This window comes from Mesoplodon bidens (assembly GCF_964165515.1).
Source record: "Mesoplodon bidens genome assembly, chromosome: 19".
In the NCBI taxonomy this organism is placed as follows: Eukaryota; Metazoa; Chordata; class Mammalia; order Artiodactyla; family Ziphiidae; genus Mesoplodon; species Mesoplodon bidens.
In genome coordinates this window covers 19,150,234-19,166,774 of record NC_138179.1, presented here as the reverse complement: position 1 = coordinate 19,166,774, position 16,541 = coordinate 19,150,234, and the positions used below count along the sequence as shown (strand labels likewise).

Genomic DNA, 16,541 nt, shown 5'->3' with positions numbered 1-16,541 from the left:
TGATGTTTACTGTATTGTAAAGCACCTCGATCATGTGATGGGTGCTCTATAAATCAATAAATGATGACTTAGAGGCTGTATCATGAGCTATTTTGGTTTCAGGATGCAGGTCTCCAAAGCAAGTTACGGGATTCTTTCTATATAAACAGCACATGATAGCAAAAGAGTCCACAGGTGAATCTAGATAAAAAAATTTTTAAACCTTATTTAAAGAAGGAACCAGCAAGTAGGAAGTTCACTTTACTTCCAACCTGATATAATGGTCTTAAAATTTCCAGTACGTGGCCAACCACCATTCTTAATCAGAATTTTGTGCATGCTGATTTAGAACCTTATATAAAATAAAATGAGCACATGTTAGAGCATTATTTGGGATTTTGTCTTTGGCTTAGACTGGTTCTACCATGAAGATAAGCCAAAAGGTTGAAGAACCCAGTCTCAAACGTCAGCTGGAAGAGAACACAGGCACCATCTCAATCCCCATCTTCCCTCCTCTAAGCAGATGGGCAGACTTGGCCCCAATACCTGCCCAGTACCACTCAGTAAGTTAGTGGCAAATGCAGCAAGAACTGAGTACTTTTTCCCCCTGTTCTTTCCCCCTTAACAAATTTTTTCCTTTTTCTGGAGGACTGCAAACTGCAACAGGATTCAGGATGTGAATATTAGCTTTTCACCCTGCATCTTTATATATAGTTTATATGGATTTACAGTGTTAGGTGTTGAAAGCTTGTCTGTCTTGATAGAAGTTGCCAGTGGTTTTAAGGCCTCTTCCTTACAAACTCTGAGAAAAGAACATGGAGCCTGATTTCTTTTATTTTTTTTTTTATTTTTATTTTTTTTGGTACACGGGCCTCTCACTGCTGTGGCCTCTCCCGTTGCGGAGCACAGGCTCCGGACGCGCAGGCTCAGCAGCCATGGCTCACGGGCCCAGCCGCTCCGCGGCATGTGGGATCTTCCTGGACCGGGGCACGAACCCGTATCCCCTGCATCGGCAGGCGGACTCTCAACCACTGCGCCACCAGGGAAGCCCTGATTTCTTAATCACAAGAAGAAAATCCTCCTTGAGAGCAGTTTGGGGAAAACGGGGGCTCATTATTCAGGGTTTAATTTTTCTGAAAAATATATCTGAAATAAAACTATTATAGAAAGGTCTAGATGATGTCCCTAAACTTTAAATATCAGTTTTAAGCATAATTATCTACTCAAGGTATATAGCAAAAAGGTTTTATTCCCATGCTGTCCAATGCAAATGAACAGCTTTTGACTTTGTCTACTGTGTGCAAGGCCGTAGGCTTTGAGGAAGGATCAGTTGATTTTCTCCCTCCCTCTCATAAAGATAGAGTTGGTAACACCTCACCAAATTAAAATTGTTCATTTTCTGGAGGACTGCAAACCCCAACGGGATTCAGGTATTTTTGATTGCTCAGTTTCAGATGGTGTAACCTGGCTGTCTCGGTAGGACTAGGCTTCTTTGTCTCTTGGAGTCTGCACACCCCACTGGGCTGCAGTGAAGGAGAAGGGAAAGGCTTTAAAAAAAGGCAGCCAGACACATCTTAGACATAGCTGCACAGAAAGTCATAGATAAGGTACTTGGTTTTCCCTTGCCAGCAGTCTCCATTAAGAACAAGTGCAGTATAATAGTACTGTGTGTGTTAGCACTGTGACCTCTCCTTTAACCCTCATGAGCACCAGCAATCAAGTTCCTATTTATTGAGCCTCTACTTTGTGGCAGGCTTGTGCTAGATGTGTTTCGTAAAGGATCTAGTCAAATTCTTACAAGGATCCTCATGCAGAATCAGGTTCAGATTAATTTCTCAAGACTGTACAGCAAGTAGGTTTCATGGCCTGGATTCAGTTTCATGACCTCCCTTACATACTGCGTGCCGTTATTTCTTACCTCTGGGATATTTTTTCCCAGGTCACGTAGAGACTGAGGCGTGTTGAGGCTTGTACTTGAACCCAATTCATTGGACTACCAGTCTAGTGATTCCCTCCCTATCCCCTTCTATCATGATATGACACTACCTCCCCTGAAAGAGCCTGTTCCCCTATGCTCTTAAGGCAGGCGGCATTTTTCCCTTCCTGTACTTAATGCTCCCTGTCCGAGACAACTTCATACAAAGTTCCTCTAAATCAGACAACAAAACATGAATTGGGTCTAAAATGAATCATGTTTCAGTGCTCAGATTTCTCAGGTCATATCTAATACTGTAGCTCCGTCCAACCCTGCTGGGTATTGTAATTCACTGAGTACTGTAGATGCTTTATTTTACAGGGTGTATTAAGTAGTCCTGTAGCTCAGGGGTTTCAAGCCAGTAAGAGTCTAAGAAGAGTGCTTGCACCTCTGCTAGAGGGCTGCTTTTTTGTTTTTTTTTTTTGCGGTACGCGGGCCTCTCACTGCTGTGGCCTCTCCCGTCGCGGAGCACAGGCTCCGGACGCGCAGGCCCAGCGGCCACGGCTCACGGGGCCCAGCCGCTCCGCAGCATGTGGGATCCTCCCGGACCGGGGCACGAACCCGCGTCCCCTGCATCGGCAGGCGGACTCTCAACCACTGTGCCACCAGGAAAGCCCTAGAGGGCTTCTTGAAGGTAGTTCGTGATGAGGAGGTAGTGAAGCTCTTGAGTTGATTAAATCCCTTATGATGAGTTCTTGTTTGACTGTGGGCATGTAGGCCAAGCAAACTGAAAGGGCACATTTGTTTATTGCTACATGTGTGCTGCTCTAAGGGAGAGGGTCCCTGGTTTTCATCAGATTCTCCAAGGTCATGATCCCCTAAGTTATTAAGAACCATGGATTCTAGAATGTCCAACTCCCTCTTGAAACTGATAGAGCATCTGAGATGGCAGCATAGCTCGTGCAGGGACTTGACCATGATCGACACAACAAATCAGTTGCAGAGCCAAATCTGAACCCAGTTCCCCTGACTCCCGGTATAGCTCACAGCAACAGCTCATCAAACATTTTGAGGGCTTACCTGGTGGCGCAGAGGTTAAGCACCCGCCTGCCAATGCAGGGGCCACGGATTCGAGCCCTGGTCCGGGAAGATCCCACATGTCATGGAGCAGCTAAGTCTGTGCACCACAACTACTGAGCTTGCGCTCTGGAGCCTGCATGCCACAACTGCTGAAGCCCGCGTGCCTAGAGCCCGTGCTCCACAATAAGAGAAGCCACCACACTGAGAACCCCATGCACCGCAACTAGAGAAAGCCCGCGCACAGCAACGAAGACCCAATAGACCCAATGCAACTAAAAATGAATAATAATTAATTTAAAAAGAACGTATTAAAAAAATATTGTGAGCACCTGCTGTATGCCAGACACTAGGCTGGTGCTGGTGAAGAGGCAAAGATAAGTCATATGATGCAAAACCAGGCATCAGCTATGACAGGACTTCTTGATCACATTTATGTTATGACCCAGGAAATATTTGTAGGGCACTCTGAGATAAAACAAGATGAGGCTGCCTGTGGCCAGAGGAGACTGTCTTGCCTGGCTACCCTAGTGGCTCCAAGGGCTCACCATTTAGCACACCTATAAACCATTCTTGACAGGGAAGCTTTGAGCTACAACACCTCCATTGAGCCTGGCAAATGCTCTCCTGCCCTCTAAGCTCTGCTTGCTTGATGCAGCTGCTGTACGCACCTCCCTGCCCACACCTCCTCCACATCTTTAGTCTCTTGCCACAACTGGAATGCTATTTCCCTGAGCACACCACTGTTCTTAAACATTTCAATACCCTCTCCCCTTTCATCTCCCAGGTGTCCCTCCCCCAGAATTCCTCCTCCTTCCTCAACATTTTAACCCCATGACTATGTTTACCATGATCTAAACTCCAAATTCCTTCTCCACTCCACCTCAGTACCCACTAAATGGTTAACCTTGGCAGCACCTAAAATCTCTCCCCTTTCAAATCCTCCCTTTTCTGTTCTGACACCCTCATCCCGTTCTCAGATCCTTCCTTCAACCTGTCATCTCTTATTCTTGGCTCTTCTCCAGGGCCACCACTTCCTCCGCAGTCCTTAACTGTGGATGCTTCTAGGAATGGGTGCAATCCACATTCTTTTGATTGTCCTTTGGGTAAAAATCTGTTTTGACAGGTTTCACACTATTCAGTTATATTACTCGTTAGCCCTCCTTTTTGCTATTAGTCATCCCCATATTGACTAAAGATTTTAGCACCTGGTTTATGGTCTCCTACCTTCTCTACCTCTGAATTCCAATATCTGATTTTTCTAGCTTCCCACTTCCACTTCAGCTACCATATTCCATGGCTCTGTCCTGGAGTTTACTGTCCCCTAGTACTGTTTAACTTATGAACTTCAGTTCGCCACCCTAACACAGGGCTCTTGCAACCTTGTTCACACTGCATTGGTCTTCAATATTATAGAGACCTGCAGTTTTATGACTCGTACATCAGCCTCTACCCAGTCTGCACCAGAGTTATATTCTCACAGCACTCTCAATTTATTTTTGGCAATGAATCCCAAGCCCTGGGCAAATGCTACAATCCATATTCTCTGCTTCTGCAGCCAGGTGGCTGAGTTCTGCTAGAAAAAAGTGACCCATCCACACACTCAGAAGACACGTGCAACCAGGCCTTCCAAATTCAGGTTCCTCTCCCAGATTTTCTTCACTCTTTTTTGGTCCCCTTGCCTATGAACTTCAACCATAAAAATGATGTCACCAAGCAATCTCCCTGATATCTCTTCCTTCCACATCCATCTGCATGCATGTTCTTGTTTCCTAATGTTTTAGTAGAAAACAATTGACTTGCCTGTAGTCTACAGTTAATCCCTTCCCCTTAAATTTCCTTCTGCATTCGCCTGCAGGGCATCCCGCCTCCCCAGGCTAGTGAACCTTCATTAGCCTTTCCCTCTCCTTTGGCTCTTTTCTCTCAGCCTCTCACATCTTTACAAACAAACCTAAAAACCACGAAAACCCCTTTCTCGACCCTCTCGTGGCCACATTTTCCCAAAGAGTAGTCAATGCTCGCTGCGGCCATCCTTTTCAGTCCCCTGTCTAGGGCGTGTAATATGATAGCGCACAGTCAGTGCTTGATAAGTCCAGAGCCTCGAAAGTATAGGTGAAGAGAGCTAGGTTCCTCCCGGTCCAGCTACCTCCTCCACTTTCATTCACTGCTCTTACCTAGTCTCGATCCCTCCCTCTCCCTGGCCCCCATGACTCTCGCGAGACTTGGGAACCTCCGTTACGCACCGCCCAAGTAGAGCGGCGCACTTCTCGCGAGGCTGAGGCAGGGCTGGGCCCGACATGGCGGAAGGTAGGTTTTTTGTGGAGCAACGCGGGAAGGCGCGGAGCTGTGGGGGCGCTGCTGGCTGGGCGAAGCAGCCCTGTGAGGGAACGGCCGGGCGTGTTCGCTTGGGGCACAGCGGGTCTCGCGAGCCTTCCTCTCCAGCCTCTGCCAGGCGCCTCGGGCCGGGGTACTGAGCGCTATTCCTATGGCAACGCCCCTCCCGGCGTCTCCGACCCCGCGGGACCTTGGCAGGGTGCTGGGCCGGTCGTGAGGTCCCGTGCCGGCACTGAGTGCAGCCTCGGGTATCCCGAGGGCCGCCGGGGAGGCTCCCTTGATTACCGGCGGTGCTGGGACGGCGGGGGACGTAACCCTTCTCCTTAGGAAATCGAAACTGCTGTCCTGGCAGGTCCCGCATCCGGAAGGGGTACATCCCTCCCCTGCGAAAGAGCTTAGGACTCTTCCCAGGGTGAGGGGTGGGGGTGAGCCAGGGCTGTCACGGGCCAACGAGCCAAACAGGAGGGGGCTGTAGGCTCTGGGCTCCCCAGCAGCCTCGGGATTCGGGGCGGCTGGGATTCTTTCTCCAGGTTGAGATGTGGACGGAAGGAGGGGGTTTGCTTGGTAGGGGAGTTGGCCAAGGTCACGCTGCTCCTAAGAGATGTGCTAAACCAGACCTCGACTCCTTTGCCTCTCAGTCCTGTCTTTACCCGCTTTTCTGGCGCTTTCTTTGTGCCCCTGCAGGTGAAGGCAATTTGGCCTCTCGGATTGAGCCGCCCTTAACGTAGCAATAGTAGAAGCCTTCATTGTCAAAGCCTTGTTGTAGAGGTGGCGGGAAAGGAGACCCAGAGATGGGAGTTACCTGCCAGGGACCCTAAAGTGACGCTGTCGGACCTGGCTAGTGTGCTTCTCCTGTTCACCCCATTACTGGAGGAAAATACTCCTTATTTGACTTAATGTTTATTGAGTGACTGCAGTGTGCTGGTCCTCCACCTGTCCGATTGGTTTTGAGCTAAGCTTTGTCTGAACCTATCTTTACTTGGATCTTACTTTTGGGCAGCACCTGACAGTTTGCAGGCTTTTCTCATTTGGATTAGACTTGGCAACAACCTTGTGAAGGAGGTCCGGCATGGGTGTTACTTGCACTTTATAGATAAAGGAATTGAGGCCGAGTTCTAGAGATATCTGGGGCAGGCACCCACTTTTTGTCTGCTCTTTCTACCATGTTAGACCCCCTGAGGGGGAAACATCAGATAAATATTGTATGAAAGCAGAGGAGGATTAAAAGGAACAGAAGAAAGCTGAGGCATCCCCTGAAGCTAGTTATTGGATGAGTCACAGAACGTTGTTTAAGATTTTTTAACACAGTGGGCAACCAGTGAAATGGAGCTTGTTGCCCAGAGCAGTGAGTTGGGGTGGAAAGGTTCAGGAAGGCTTTATGTGAGGTGACGGGTACTCCAGCGCTTTTACACCAGTTAGGGAAGTTAAGGAATGTTTTGGGAATACATTACCAAGATTGAAGTTGTAGAAGGCAGTTGGTTTTTCATTCAGCAGTTTTGCTGAGCACCTGCTGTGCCTCGCAGTTCGGTTCCAGCCTGAAGAGCTCCTACTGGCTGAATATGCTGATGGTTATCCTGCAAGTGCCTTGAGATTTGTGTTAGGATAACCTTGAGAGCCATGCAGCTGGTGGAGAACACACCTTAAACAAAACATCCTTGCAGGGTTAAATTGGCAAGGGAGTACAGATAGGTAAGCATAGTCAGGAGGTTCTGACTCGACAGTTTTTATTTTACTTTTTTTTGTGTGTTCTAATTTCCTAGCCTGTGTTCTGACTTAAGCTTTTTGGAAACAATGTCACAGACTTTGGGAAGAATTGAGTGGAGCATCCTAGTCCAGTTACCTCATTAAACTGAAACTGCTTGTTATGCACAGGAAGGCAAGGTTATCTAAACAGTGTTTTGCTGGGGTGTTACATGACATGTACTTTAAAAAGAATTTATCGGAGCTGGCTATGCTTGTTCAGAAATACTCATTTAAATATAAACAAATAGCAAAAATCTGTGTCATGTAACAATTGGATGATCTGTAAGCATGCTCTGTGGGAATTTCCGTGATAATGGTCTTCATTAGGTGGTGTGAGTGTGAGCATGTGGGAAATTGCGCTTAGGGATAGTAAATAGAACCTGCAGGGGCTGTTATACAGTAACTTCTTAATGCGCCTCGTTTAGAAACCAAGCTTCTTTCTTTCCTTGCATCCATGGGTATTGGTTTGACCATATATATTTAGCTAAAGTCTTTCCTAAAGTTAGTTGCCATTTCCACTCTACATCTCTGTAGCTGTCCTTCATCTAAGCTTCCTTCATCACTCGAACAAGTCACTCCAACTTGGTCTTTCTGCTTTTACTTTTTCTCCTTGATTTTGCTTCCCCACAGCCTGTTTTTACAGTTTCCAGTGTTCCTTTTAAAGCATAAATCAGATCATGTCTCTCCCACTCTTCGCAATACACCTACCCTTCCGCACGCTCTCCACATTCCCCGTGGCTCTCCATGATCTTACATATATTTTATAATTTATGTATTTTATATCTTATATGCATTTGGAATATATTTTTCCGAAGCCTTCCGGTGACCTTTACAGGCCAACAGGATCTGGCCGCTGGTTAACACTGATACTTTATTTCTTCTCCTTCACAAAGCTCTTGCACACTAACTTCCTTGCTATTCTTTGTATTGTACATTCCCAACACACTCCTACCTCTGTATCTTTGTCTTGCAGTTTCCTTGGCCTGGAACAGTCTTCCTCAGTTTCTCCACGCAGCTAATCAACTTTTATTCACTCAGATGTCTGTTCAGTTCTCACCTCTTTAGAGATCGTCCCTAGGTTTTGTTTGTTTTTTAATTCCCTTACTGGAATATAACCCCCTTGAGGGCAGAGACTTTTCCTGTTTTGTTCACTGCCGTATCTTCCAACTTAGAATCGTGCCTATGGTTGAAGGAGTGGATGAATTATTGAGCATCATTTACCAGACATCAAGAAAAGTTGCCAGAAATTGCCTGGCGGTCCAGTGGTTAGGACTCCTCGCTTTCACTGCTGAGGGCACAGGTTCAATCCCTGGTCGGGGAACTAAGATCCTGCAAGCGGTGTGGCCAAAATAAATAAATAAATAAATAAATAAAATTAAAAAAAAAAAAGAAAGAAAGAAAGTTGCCTGGATACATCCTTAGTCTCTTGTCAAGTAAGCTGGCTGGTCCAGCTTTTAAGAAAGAAAGTTGCCTGGATACATCCTTAGTCTGTTGTCAAGTAAGCTGGCTGGTCCAACTTTTAATGTGCTCTGAATAACATCTGCCTGCTGGGAACTGCCTAACCTACTTTTCTTCCAGCCCAGTTTAGTCTTAGCAATTCAAGCATGCTTAAGAGCTCAGTCTCTGCAGGCAGACATGGGTTTGAATCCTAGTTTTACTAAGCTGTGATCACAGGCAAGCCAATTAATTGCTCTCAGTCTCAGTTTCCTCAACTTTGAAAGGGGGATAATCTCTATCTCAAAAGAAATAGTGTATCATGCAGTCTACCTACCATGCAGTCTGTTTCTTAGTCTCTTTTTTTTAAAATATATTTATTATTTATTTATTTGGCTGTGCCAGGTCTTAGTTGCGGCATGTGGGATTTTTTTTTAAGTTATTTTTATTTTATTTATTTATTTTTGGCTGCATTGGGTCTTTGTTGCTGTGTGGGCTTTCTCTATTTGCGGTGAGCGGGGGCTACTCTTCGTTGTGGTGCGCGGGCTTCTCATTGCGGTGGCTTCTCTTGTTGCGGAGCATGGGCTCTAGGGTGCAGGCTCAGTAGTTGTGGTGCATGGGCTCAGTAGTTGTGGCTCACCGGCTCTAGAACACAGGTTCGGTAGTTGTGGTACACAGACTTAGTTGCCTGTGGCATGTGGGATCTTCCTGGACCAGGTCTCGAACCCGTGTTTCCTGCATTGGCAGGCGGATTCTTAACCACTGCAGCACCAGGGAAGCCCCGTGTGGGATTTTTTAGCTGCGGCATGTGGAATCTATTTCCCTGACCAGGGATCGAACCTGGGCTCCCTGCATTGGGAGAGTGGAGTATTAGCCACTGGACCACTGCGGAAGTCCCCTCTCTTAGTCTCCTCTTAAACCACTCTCCCCTCAATAAAATAAAAGTGAAAATTGGAAAAAAACGTGACTTGTTAAACAGAAAAATGATCATGGACTTTTATAAGCTTACTGGAATTTGGTCAGGAAAATACTTTTGACAACAATTCAAGTAACAAGGTGAAGACATTCTGTATTCTGGACAATCCCTGGCCAATACAGTAGCCATTAGCTACATATGGCTTCTTAAATTTAATTAAAATTAAATAAAATTTAAAATGCAGTTCCTTAGTCATGCTAGCCTCATTCCAGGTGTTCAGTAACCGTGTGGTTAGCGGCTCCCATGTTAGCAGACAGCACAGATGAATAGAACACTTGCATCATTCCAGAAGGTGCTGTTGGACAGCAGTGTTCCAGAAAATGCTTGGTCTAGGCTGGTAGAAACAGGGAAAGGAGAAATTTTGCTCCTTCCAGTTTGGAAGTTTATCTCTTCATTTATTATGTTATTCATCCATCAGACGTCCCAGTCTGTTCATAATTATGTATTGTCTGGTGACCCCTCAAGCAGTATCTCTCTATATACCATTCCTTTCTTTTCTCTATCTTCCCTTTCTTTCGTTTCTGTCACCAGCAGAGGCTGTTAGCTTTCTCCTTGAGGATATATATATATTTTTTAAAACAAAGAAACAAAGTTTATCCAATCACTGCAGTGACTGTGGATGTGCCAGAGTAGAGCTACTGATCATGCTAAGATATGTGGGGTTCAGTCACTGGCAAGGTGAGCTTCTGTAGTTGGGACATTATCTTGATTTACAGACATGCCCAACAAAATGAGAAACTATGTCCTCAGGCTCTCTCATTAAATCTGAGTAGGCCAGGGACCTACAGTATTTATTGAACTCCACCTACTAAGGCACTGTAGGGTGGAGGATGGGATGAGCCTGGAGTGGGGGTGGAGGGAGAGGTAGTCGGTGGTTAAAAAAAGAAGAGCCAGACCTAGAGCCTGTTCACAGGGAACACTGCAGTCCAAGAGGGGAGACAAAAGCATGTGTGTTAGAAACTGCGTTGTAGGGACTTCCCTGGTGGCACAGTGGTTAAGAATCTGCCTGCCATTGCAGGGGACACGGGTTCGAGCCCTGGTCCGGGAAGATCCCACATACCGTGGAGCAACTAGGCCTGTGCTCCACAACTACTGAGCCTGGGCTCTAGAGCCCATGAACCACGACTACTGAGCCCACGTGCCACAACTACTGAAGCCCACACGCCTAGAGCCCGTGCTCCGCAACAAGAGAAGCCACCGCAATGAGAAGCCCACACACCACAATGAAGAGTAGCCCCTGCTCACCGCAACTAGAGAAAGCCCGCGCACAACAACGAAGACCCAACGCAGCCAAAAATAAATAAATTACTTTAGAAAAAAAGAAAAAGAAACTGCATTGTAGGGTGGAAGGTGAAAAATGCTTAGGAGTTACTTGGAAAATTCAGAGTAGGAAGAGGTGTCTTAGGGAAGTGGGGAGTATGTTTTGGGTGTCAGGGGAGGCCTTTGCTGCAGGAGATAAGCTGGGCTTATCTGGGCTGGACTTTGGAAAAATAGGGCGCTTTTGGACAAGGGGAGATGTGGGTGGGAGGAGGTCACTATTCTCGGTGGAAGAAATATCAATAGCAGGATGTGAGGTTGGAAAAGTATGTTAAGGGCTAGATTATGAAGGGATTGGCTAAGCATTTGCATTTTGCTCTGTGGACCGTGGGGTGAGGCTACTGAAAGTTATCAGCCAAGGTAGTGACGTGGCTAGAATTGTCTGAGCCCTGTTGAAAAGGCTATATAATGTAGAGGATGGACTTGGGAGGGAACGAGGGAGGGAGGCTGGAGTGGGTGCCATAGCAATTGAAGATGAGTCCTTGGGTAAGGGGCATTGGGGTTGGTGAGGACTGCTGTGAGAGATACTCACTATAGACAGCATAAAAGACAGGACTCTGGAAACCTGTTTGCATGTTGACAAGAGGGCGCTATCAAAGATGACTGAAGGGTTCTAGGCCTGGGTGACTCAGATAATGGCTGGGCTGTTAACAGGAAGAAGAGGAACAGATTTGAGAACAAATATCTTGACCTCAGGTGTGGACAGATTTTGCCATGCCCAATATACCTTTAGGTGGTCATGTCTTAGCAGGCAGTTGGAAGCATTTCCAGTCAGACTGGCGTTTGTGTGAAAATTAGCTAGTGAGCTAATATTTGTTGAGTATCTCCTGTGAAGCCAGCCCTATCTGTGATCAGTGCTACACAGAGTGAGGTTTTTTCTTTTTTTTAATGCTGTGCTTTTTTTAAAAAAATTATTTATTTAGGCTGCACCGGGTCTTAGTTGCGGCATGCGGACTTTAGTTGCAGCATGTGGACTTCTTAGTTGTGTCATGTGAACTTTTAGTTGCTACCTTCATGCAGGATCTAGTTCCCTGGCCAGGGATCAAACCCGGGCCCCCTGCATTGGGAGTGTGCAGTCTTACCCACTGGACCACCAGGGAAGTCCCCAGAGTGAGGTCTTGAAAAACGTATTAAGTCACGCCACTGACCTGCAGACAAGTCTTAACAGAGTTGAATCACAATCAGGAAAAATGTATTTCATTTCTATTAGGTACAAGCAACTATTGCTAGGGATGACAAAGTGAGCAACACACAGTCGCAGCCTTAATGGAAGTGGAACCTAGAGGGGAAGGCAAAGTTTCTCATAAAACATGCATATTGTGCTTTATAGTTGAGTAACTTTTCTCTTTTGCACTGATGCTTAGTGGCACTACTGTCCAGCCGGACTCAAGTCCATAACCTAGTAATCATCCCTGACTTCCCCCTGAGTCTGTAGTCAGTCACCAAATCCTGTGACTCTTACAAAGCTCTCACGTACGTTCTTTCCTTTCTGCTGTCATTCTGGTAGGTCATGCTAATGGTTCTCAACCTGGAGAGCCCTGCATATTAGAATCACCTGGGGAGTTTTTAAAAACTCAGATTTTTGCGTCACTCAGCTTCAGCGAAGATCAGTATATCCCCCAGAACGTTTTTTTCAAACTGAGCCAATATTGAATAAAAGAGGGTTTTACTGAATCATTTTGTAAACAAATATAACTATGTGCTTATACACACATATACATAATTAAATAAGGTCATCTTTCCCAAGAAGTCCTGAGTAATTGGTTTTATTTGTAAACTGGGGTAAAAGGATTTTTTTAAGCAAGCTTTTGTTAAATAATGGCTTTTGGACTTTGTCAATGCATTTGAGTTATGACAGAATTGCTAGACTTTTTGAAGTGTTGAAAAGTCAAAATGTGAAATGTCTCTTAGTACCATTATGTTTTTAGTAATATCCAAACTTTGTGTGAACTGGGAGGGTACAGACTGGCAGGGATATCTTACTATTCCTTTGTAATCTCCTCCCGATGGTATTGCTGTCTTCTTTCCCTTTCCCTTCCTCTTTTTTTTTTTTTTTTGGCCTAGCTGTGCAGCTTGCGGGATCTCAGTTCCCTGACCAGGGATTGAACCCTTGCCACGGCAGTGAAAGCCCAGAATCCTAACCACTAGGCCGCCAGGAATTCCTTCCCTTCCTTTTTTCATTAGGGTATTTTGTGGACTTGAATTCTCAACAGTAAATGTATCCACTTATTTCTTATTCTCCATTACACAATTTTCCCATAGTTAGCACTCTTGGTTAGTGAATATTCAGTAATCCCAGTGAAAGAAAAATGACATCTTTAGTATGACAGGTTTAGGAAAGTAGTAGTGGTAGTAATTCATCACCTGTGAGGAGCTTATCTTTTCTGGTGTCAACAAAGAAGATAGTATTTTCTGGGACTCTGATACATGCTTTAATGAAATATTGTTATGTAGAAGACTCAAATATATGTCTGAAACAAAAATTCTTGTAGTTCTCAAAATGAGATGTTATCACAGCTTTTACGATCATTTTTCTTTTATCTAATGGACATAGTTAAAGCAGAGTAGGGAGAAAGTTGGTAATTAAAGGATTATACAAAGAACACTAATTCACTGCTAAAATTGGGACTAGAAAGTAAGAGCTATAGAAGTGTAGAGAAAGGAAATATCAGGGTTTTGTTAATCTAAAAAGATGTAATGAATACAGAGGGGAGTAGAAATCACATGTAAGGTAGGGAATGGAAAGAACATTTAATTTCTAAATCAGTGAATTAATAATAAATACCTGTTTGATGTCGTGACATTAGAGCTGAAAATAGGTAGCATGGTACAGTGGGATGAGCATGGGCTTTGGCTCAAGATCTTAAATCATGATATAGAACATTTTTATAATCTTAAAAAATTTCCTTGAACTCCTTTGCATTCATTCAATCCCATTCCCTTGACCTCTGGCAACCACTGATCTGCTTTCTACCACAAAGCCTAAACTATTTACTATCTGGCCCTTCACAGAAAAAGTTTGCCAACTCCTGACCTAGAAGGAAGAGTCTTATAAGGATCATTGTTGGTTCCTTTTCTGACTGTCCCATGACTTGCTGATTAAATATATATATATATATATATATATATATATATATATATATATATATATATATATATATATATATATATATATATTGCAGTTGATGTTGGTCTCTTTTTTAGGCTATTAATAGTGAATGTAGATTTTTTTTTGTCTCGGGCATCTTTGGTTAGGTCAAGAGTGATGAATTATAGAGAGCTCATCAAAATGTCTCACCTCCAACTGCGTTGGTGAAGAGAAAATGGGTATTGTTTGGAAAGAAACATGATTAAATTATAATGCAAGTGCTGACATTCTTCACCGATACTTAGCATAGCTCTTTCGGCAAAACTGTAGGTTTATCTATTATTTAAATTTCTAGGCTTATTTTTCAGAAGGAAAGTTGGAGGAAGAGAAAGAAGAAGCCACAGCTGAAAACTAGTCACTTGATAAAGAAGTGGTAGTAAACCTTTAAACTAGACACTGTTCTAAATAATTTAATCTATCTTAACTCAATTACTCCTCGACAGCACTCTGAGACACCATTATTATTGCCACTTCCCACCTGTGAAAATCGAAGCACGGAGAGGAGTAAGTGACTTGCCAAGGTCACACAGCTAATAATGGGTAGGCCGGGGTTTCAGCCCAGTCAAGTGAGGCTCCAGAGTACACTCTTTTTTTTTTTTTTTTTTTTTTGGCCGCTCAGCATGTGGGATCTTAGTTCCCGGACCAGGGATTGAACCCATGTCCCCTGCAGTGGAAGCATGGATTCTTAACCACCGGACCACCAGGGAAGTCCCAGAGTACACTCTCTTAAGGGCTGTATCGTGTTGCCTTTCTAAGCGTTGTAATAATTAACATTTATTGACCACTTACTGCAAGGCAGGTAATCTTCTAAGGTCTTTGTATGTATTAGAATGTTTAATGTTTACAACATACTTAACATATGAGGAGAAGGAGGGCCTTTGCCTGAAGTGTCACAACTAGAAAGTGCTGGGGCTGGGATCTGATCCCAGTCAGTCTGCCTCCAGAGCCTGTGCTCCTCACCACTGTACTGTGCTGTAGATTCTCTCTCCATTATTGCTCAGAATGGTAATTGTATACTTTTTCCTATAAGAACTCTACAGCTTGGTGGTACTTCAAGGACACATTTGTATTGCCATTTGCAAGCAGACACATTGCCCACAGAATAATATCTCAGCCTGGGGTGCTCTCTCCATTATACTATGAAATGGTGTGCAGTTCCAATACCACTGGTAGGTGCTACCTGGGATCAGGGTTTCCTCCTACAAAAGATGCTAGGTGGGGAGCATCTCTGATTTCATGAATGAGAGCCCTATATCCTAAAGCCCTCCTTTCATCTTGCCTCTTTTCTTTGTAATTTATGTCTCGTTAGGGAACTGTTGACGGAAACAACAATGGCAGGGTCGAGGTTGCAGGTAGAAATTTGTGTCAGTAACTCTGGAGAGAGACTAGGGTTATTGCTGTAGATTTTGGGTTCACGTGTGTATAACTGATATCCAAAGAAATTTACAAGGATTCCTTGAGAAGGTGTTTGAAACAGAACTTTTATGATCTTTTCTTTTTTTTTTTTTTTGCGGTATGCGGGCCTCTCACTGTTGTGGCCTCTCCCGTTGCGCAGCACAGGCTGCGCGTCCGGGCCCAGCCGCTCCGCGGCATGTGGGATCTTCCCAGACCAGGGCACGAACCCGTGTCCCCTGCATCGGCAGGCGGACTCTCAACCACTGCGCCACCAGGGAAGCCCTATGATCTTTTCTTTAAGGGTTAAAGGAGTTGGTAACTTTCTACTCTTGAAGGCAAATGTCCTCATAATCCCCCCACATGAATCAGTATCCAGATTCTTTGTGACTGTTAGCTTTGTTCTTTTCCCTCCTGTTTGTGAGTTCCTGTAGATACTACTTTGATTCTATATTTGGTACTCCTTTGGTGCTATCCATACATTATTTGTTTGGAAGAGGTGCAAATTAGACTGCCCTTTTAAAAAACTCTCAAAGAGGCAACTGCTGATCTATCATAATGCTTAGTTCATAGCAGGTGCTTCATAAATACTTGCAGAATGATAGTTTAAGTGAAATGGAAATGCAGAGTATTTACGGATGCTATAGTCTTGATGGATTGGAGCTCTTGAGCAAAAGGTTGGCTAGAATAAGGTGTGATTGAAACCAAGGTTAAAGGATTCAGTTTGCTTCAGGGAAGAAAAATCTGCAGTCGACAGCCACAGGCTATACCCTGTGAAAACTTGGAAGCTATCTCTTGGGCAAGTGGGATGTGACCGTAGCCACTAGTTTGAACTAGCAAGATAAGGTGTCCTCTGGCCATCCATTTAGTTGACTCAGGGAGAGGCAGGTGAGTGGTGCCAGTGACTTTTATGGAGGACAAGACTAGGTCTTGCCTTCTAATTATTTGTATTTCTCCTAGAGCCTAGTATTATGCCTGTTGCACAAACCCATTGACTGATACTAGTTTAAAAGGAAAATCTGGGCTTCCCTGGTGGCGCAGTGGTTGAGAGTCCGCCTGCCGATGCAGGGGACGCGGGTTCGTGCCCCGGTCCGGGAAGATCCCACATGCCGCGGAGCGGCTGGGCCCGTGAGCCATGGCCGCTGAGCCTGCGCGTCCGGAGCCTGTGCTCCGCAACGGGAGAGGCCACGACAGTGAGAGGCCCGCGTGCCGCCAAAAAAAAAAAA

At 44.9% G+C, this 16,541-nt stretch overlaps 1 protein-coding gene across 1 annotated transcript in view; it reads left to right on the top strand.

Moving 5' to 3' along the window:
* The first annotated feature begins 5,219 nt into the window (after positions 1-5,219).
* The window catches only part of ANKFY1 (ankyrin repeat and FYVE domain containing 1), a 75,048-nt gene continuing 63,726 nt past the window's right edge, over positions 5,220-16,541 (top strand). Inside the window, exon 1 of the mRNA XM_081219637.1 lies at positions 5,220-5,278. Within this exon, the coding sequence (XP_081075763.1) occupies positions 5,269-5,278 (10 nt within the window). The 5' untranslated portion in view covers positions 5,220-5,268. The remainder of the gene's footprint in view (positions 5,279-16,541) is intronic.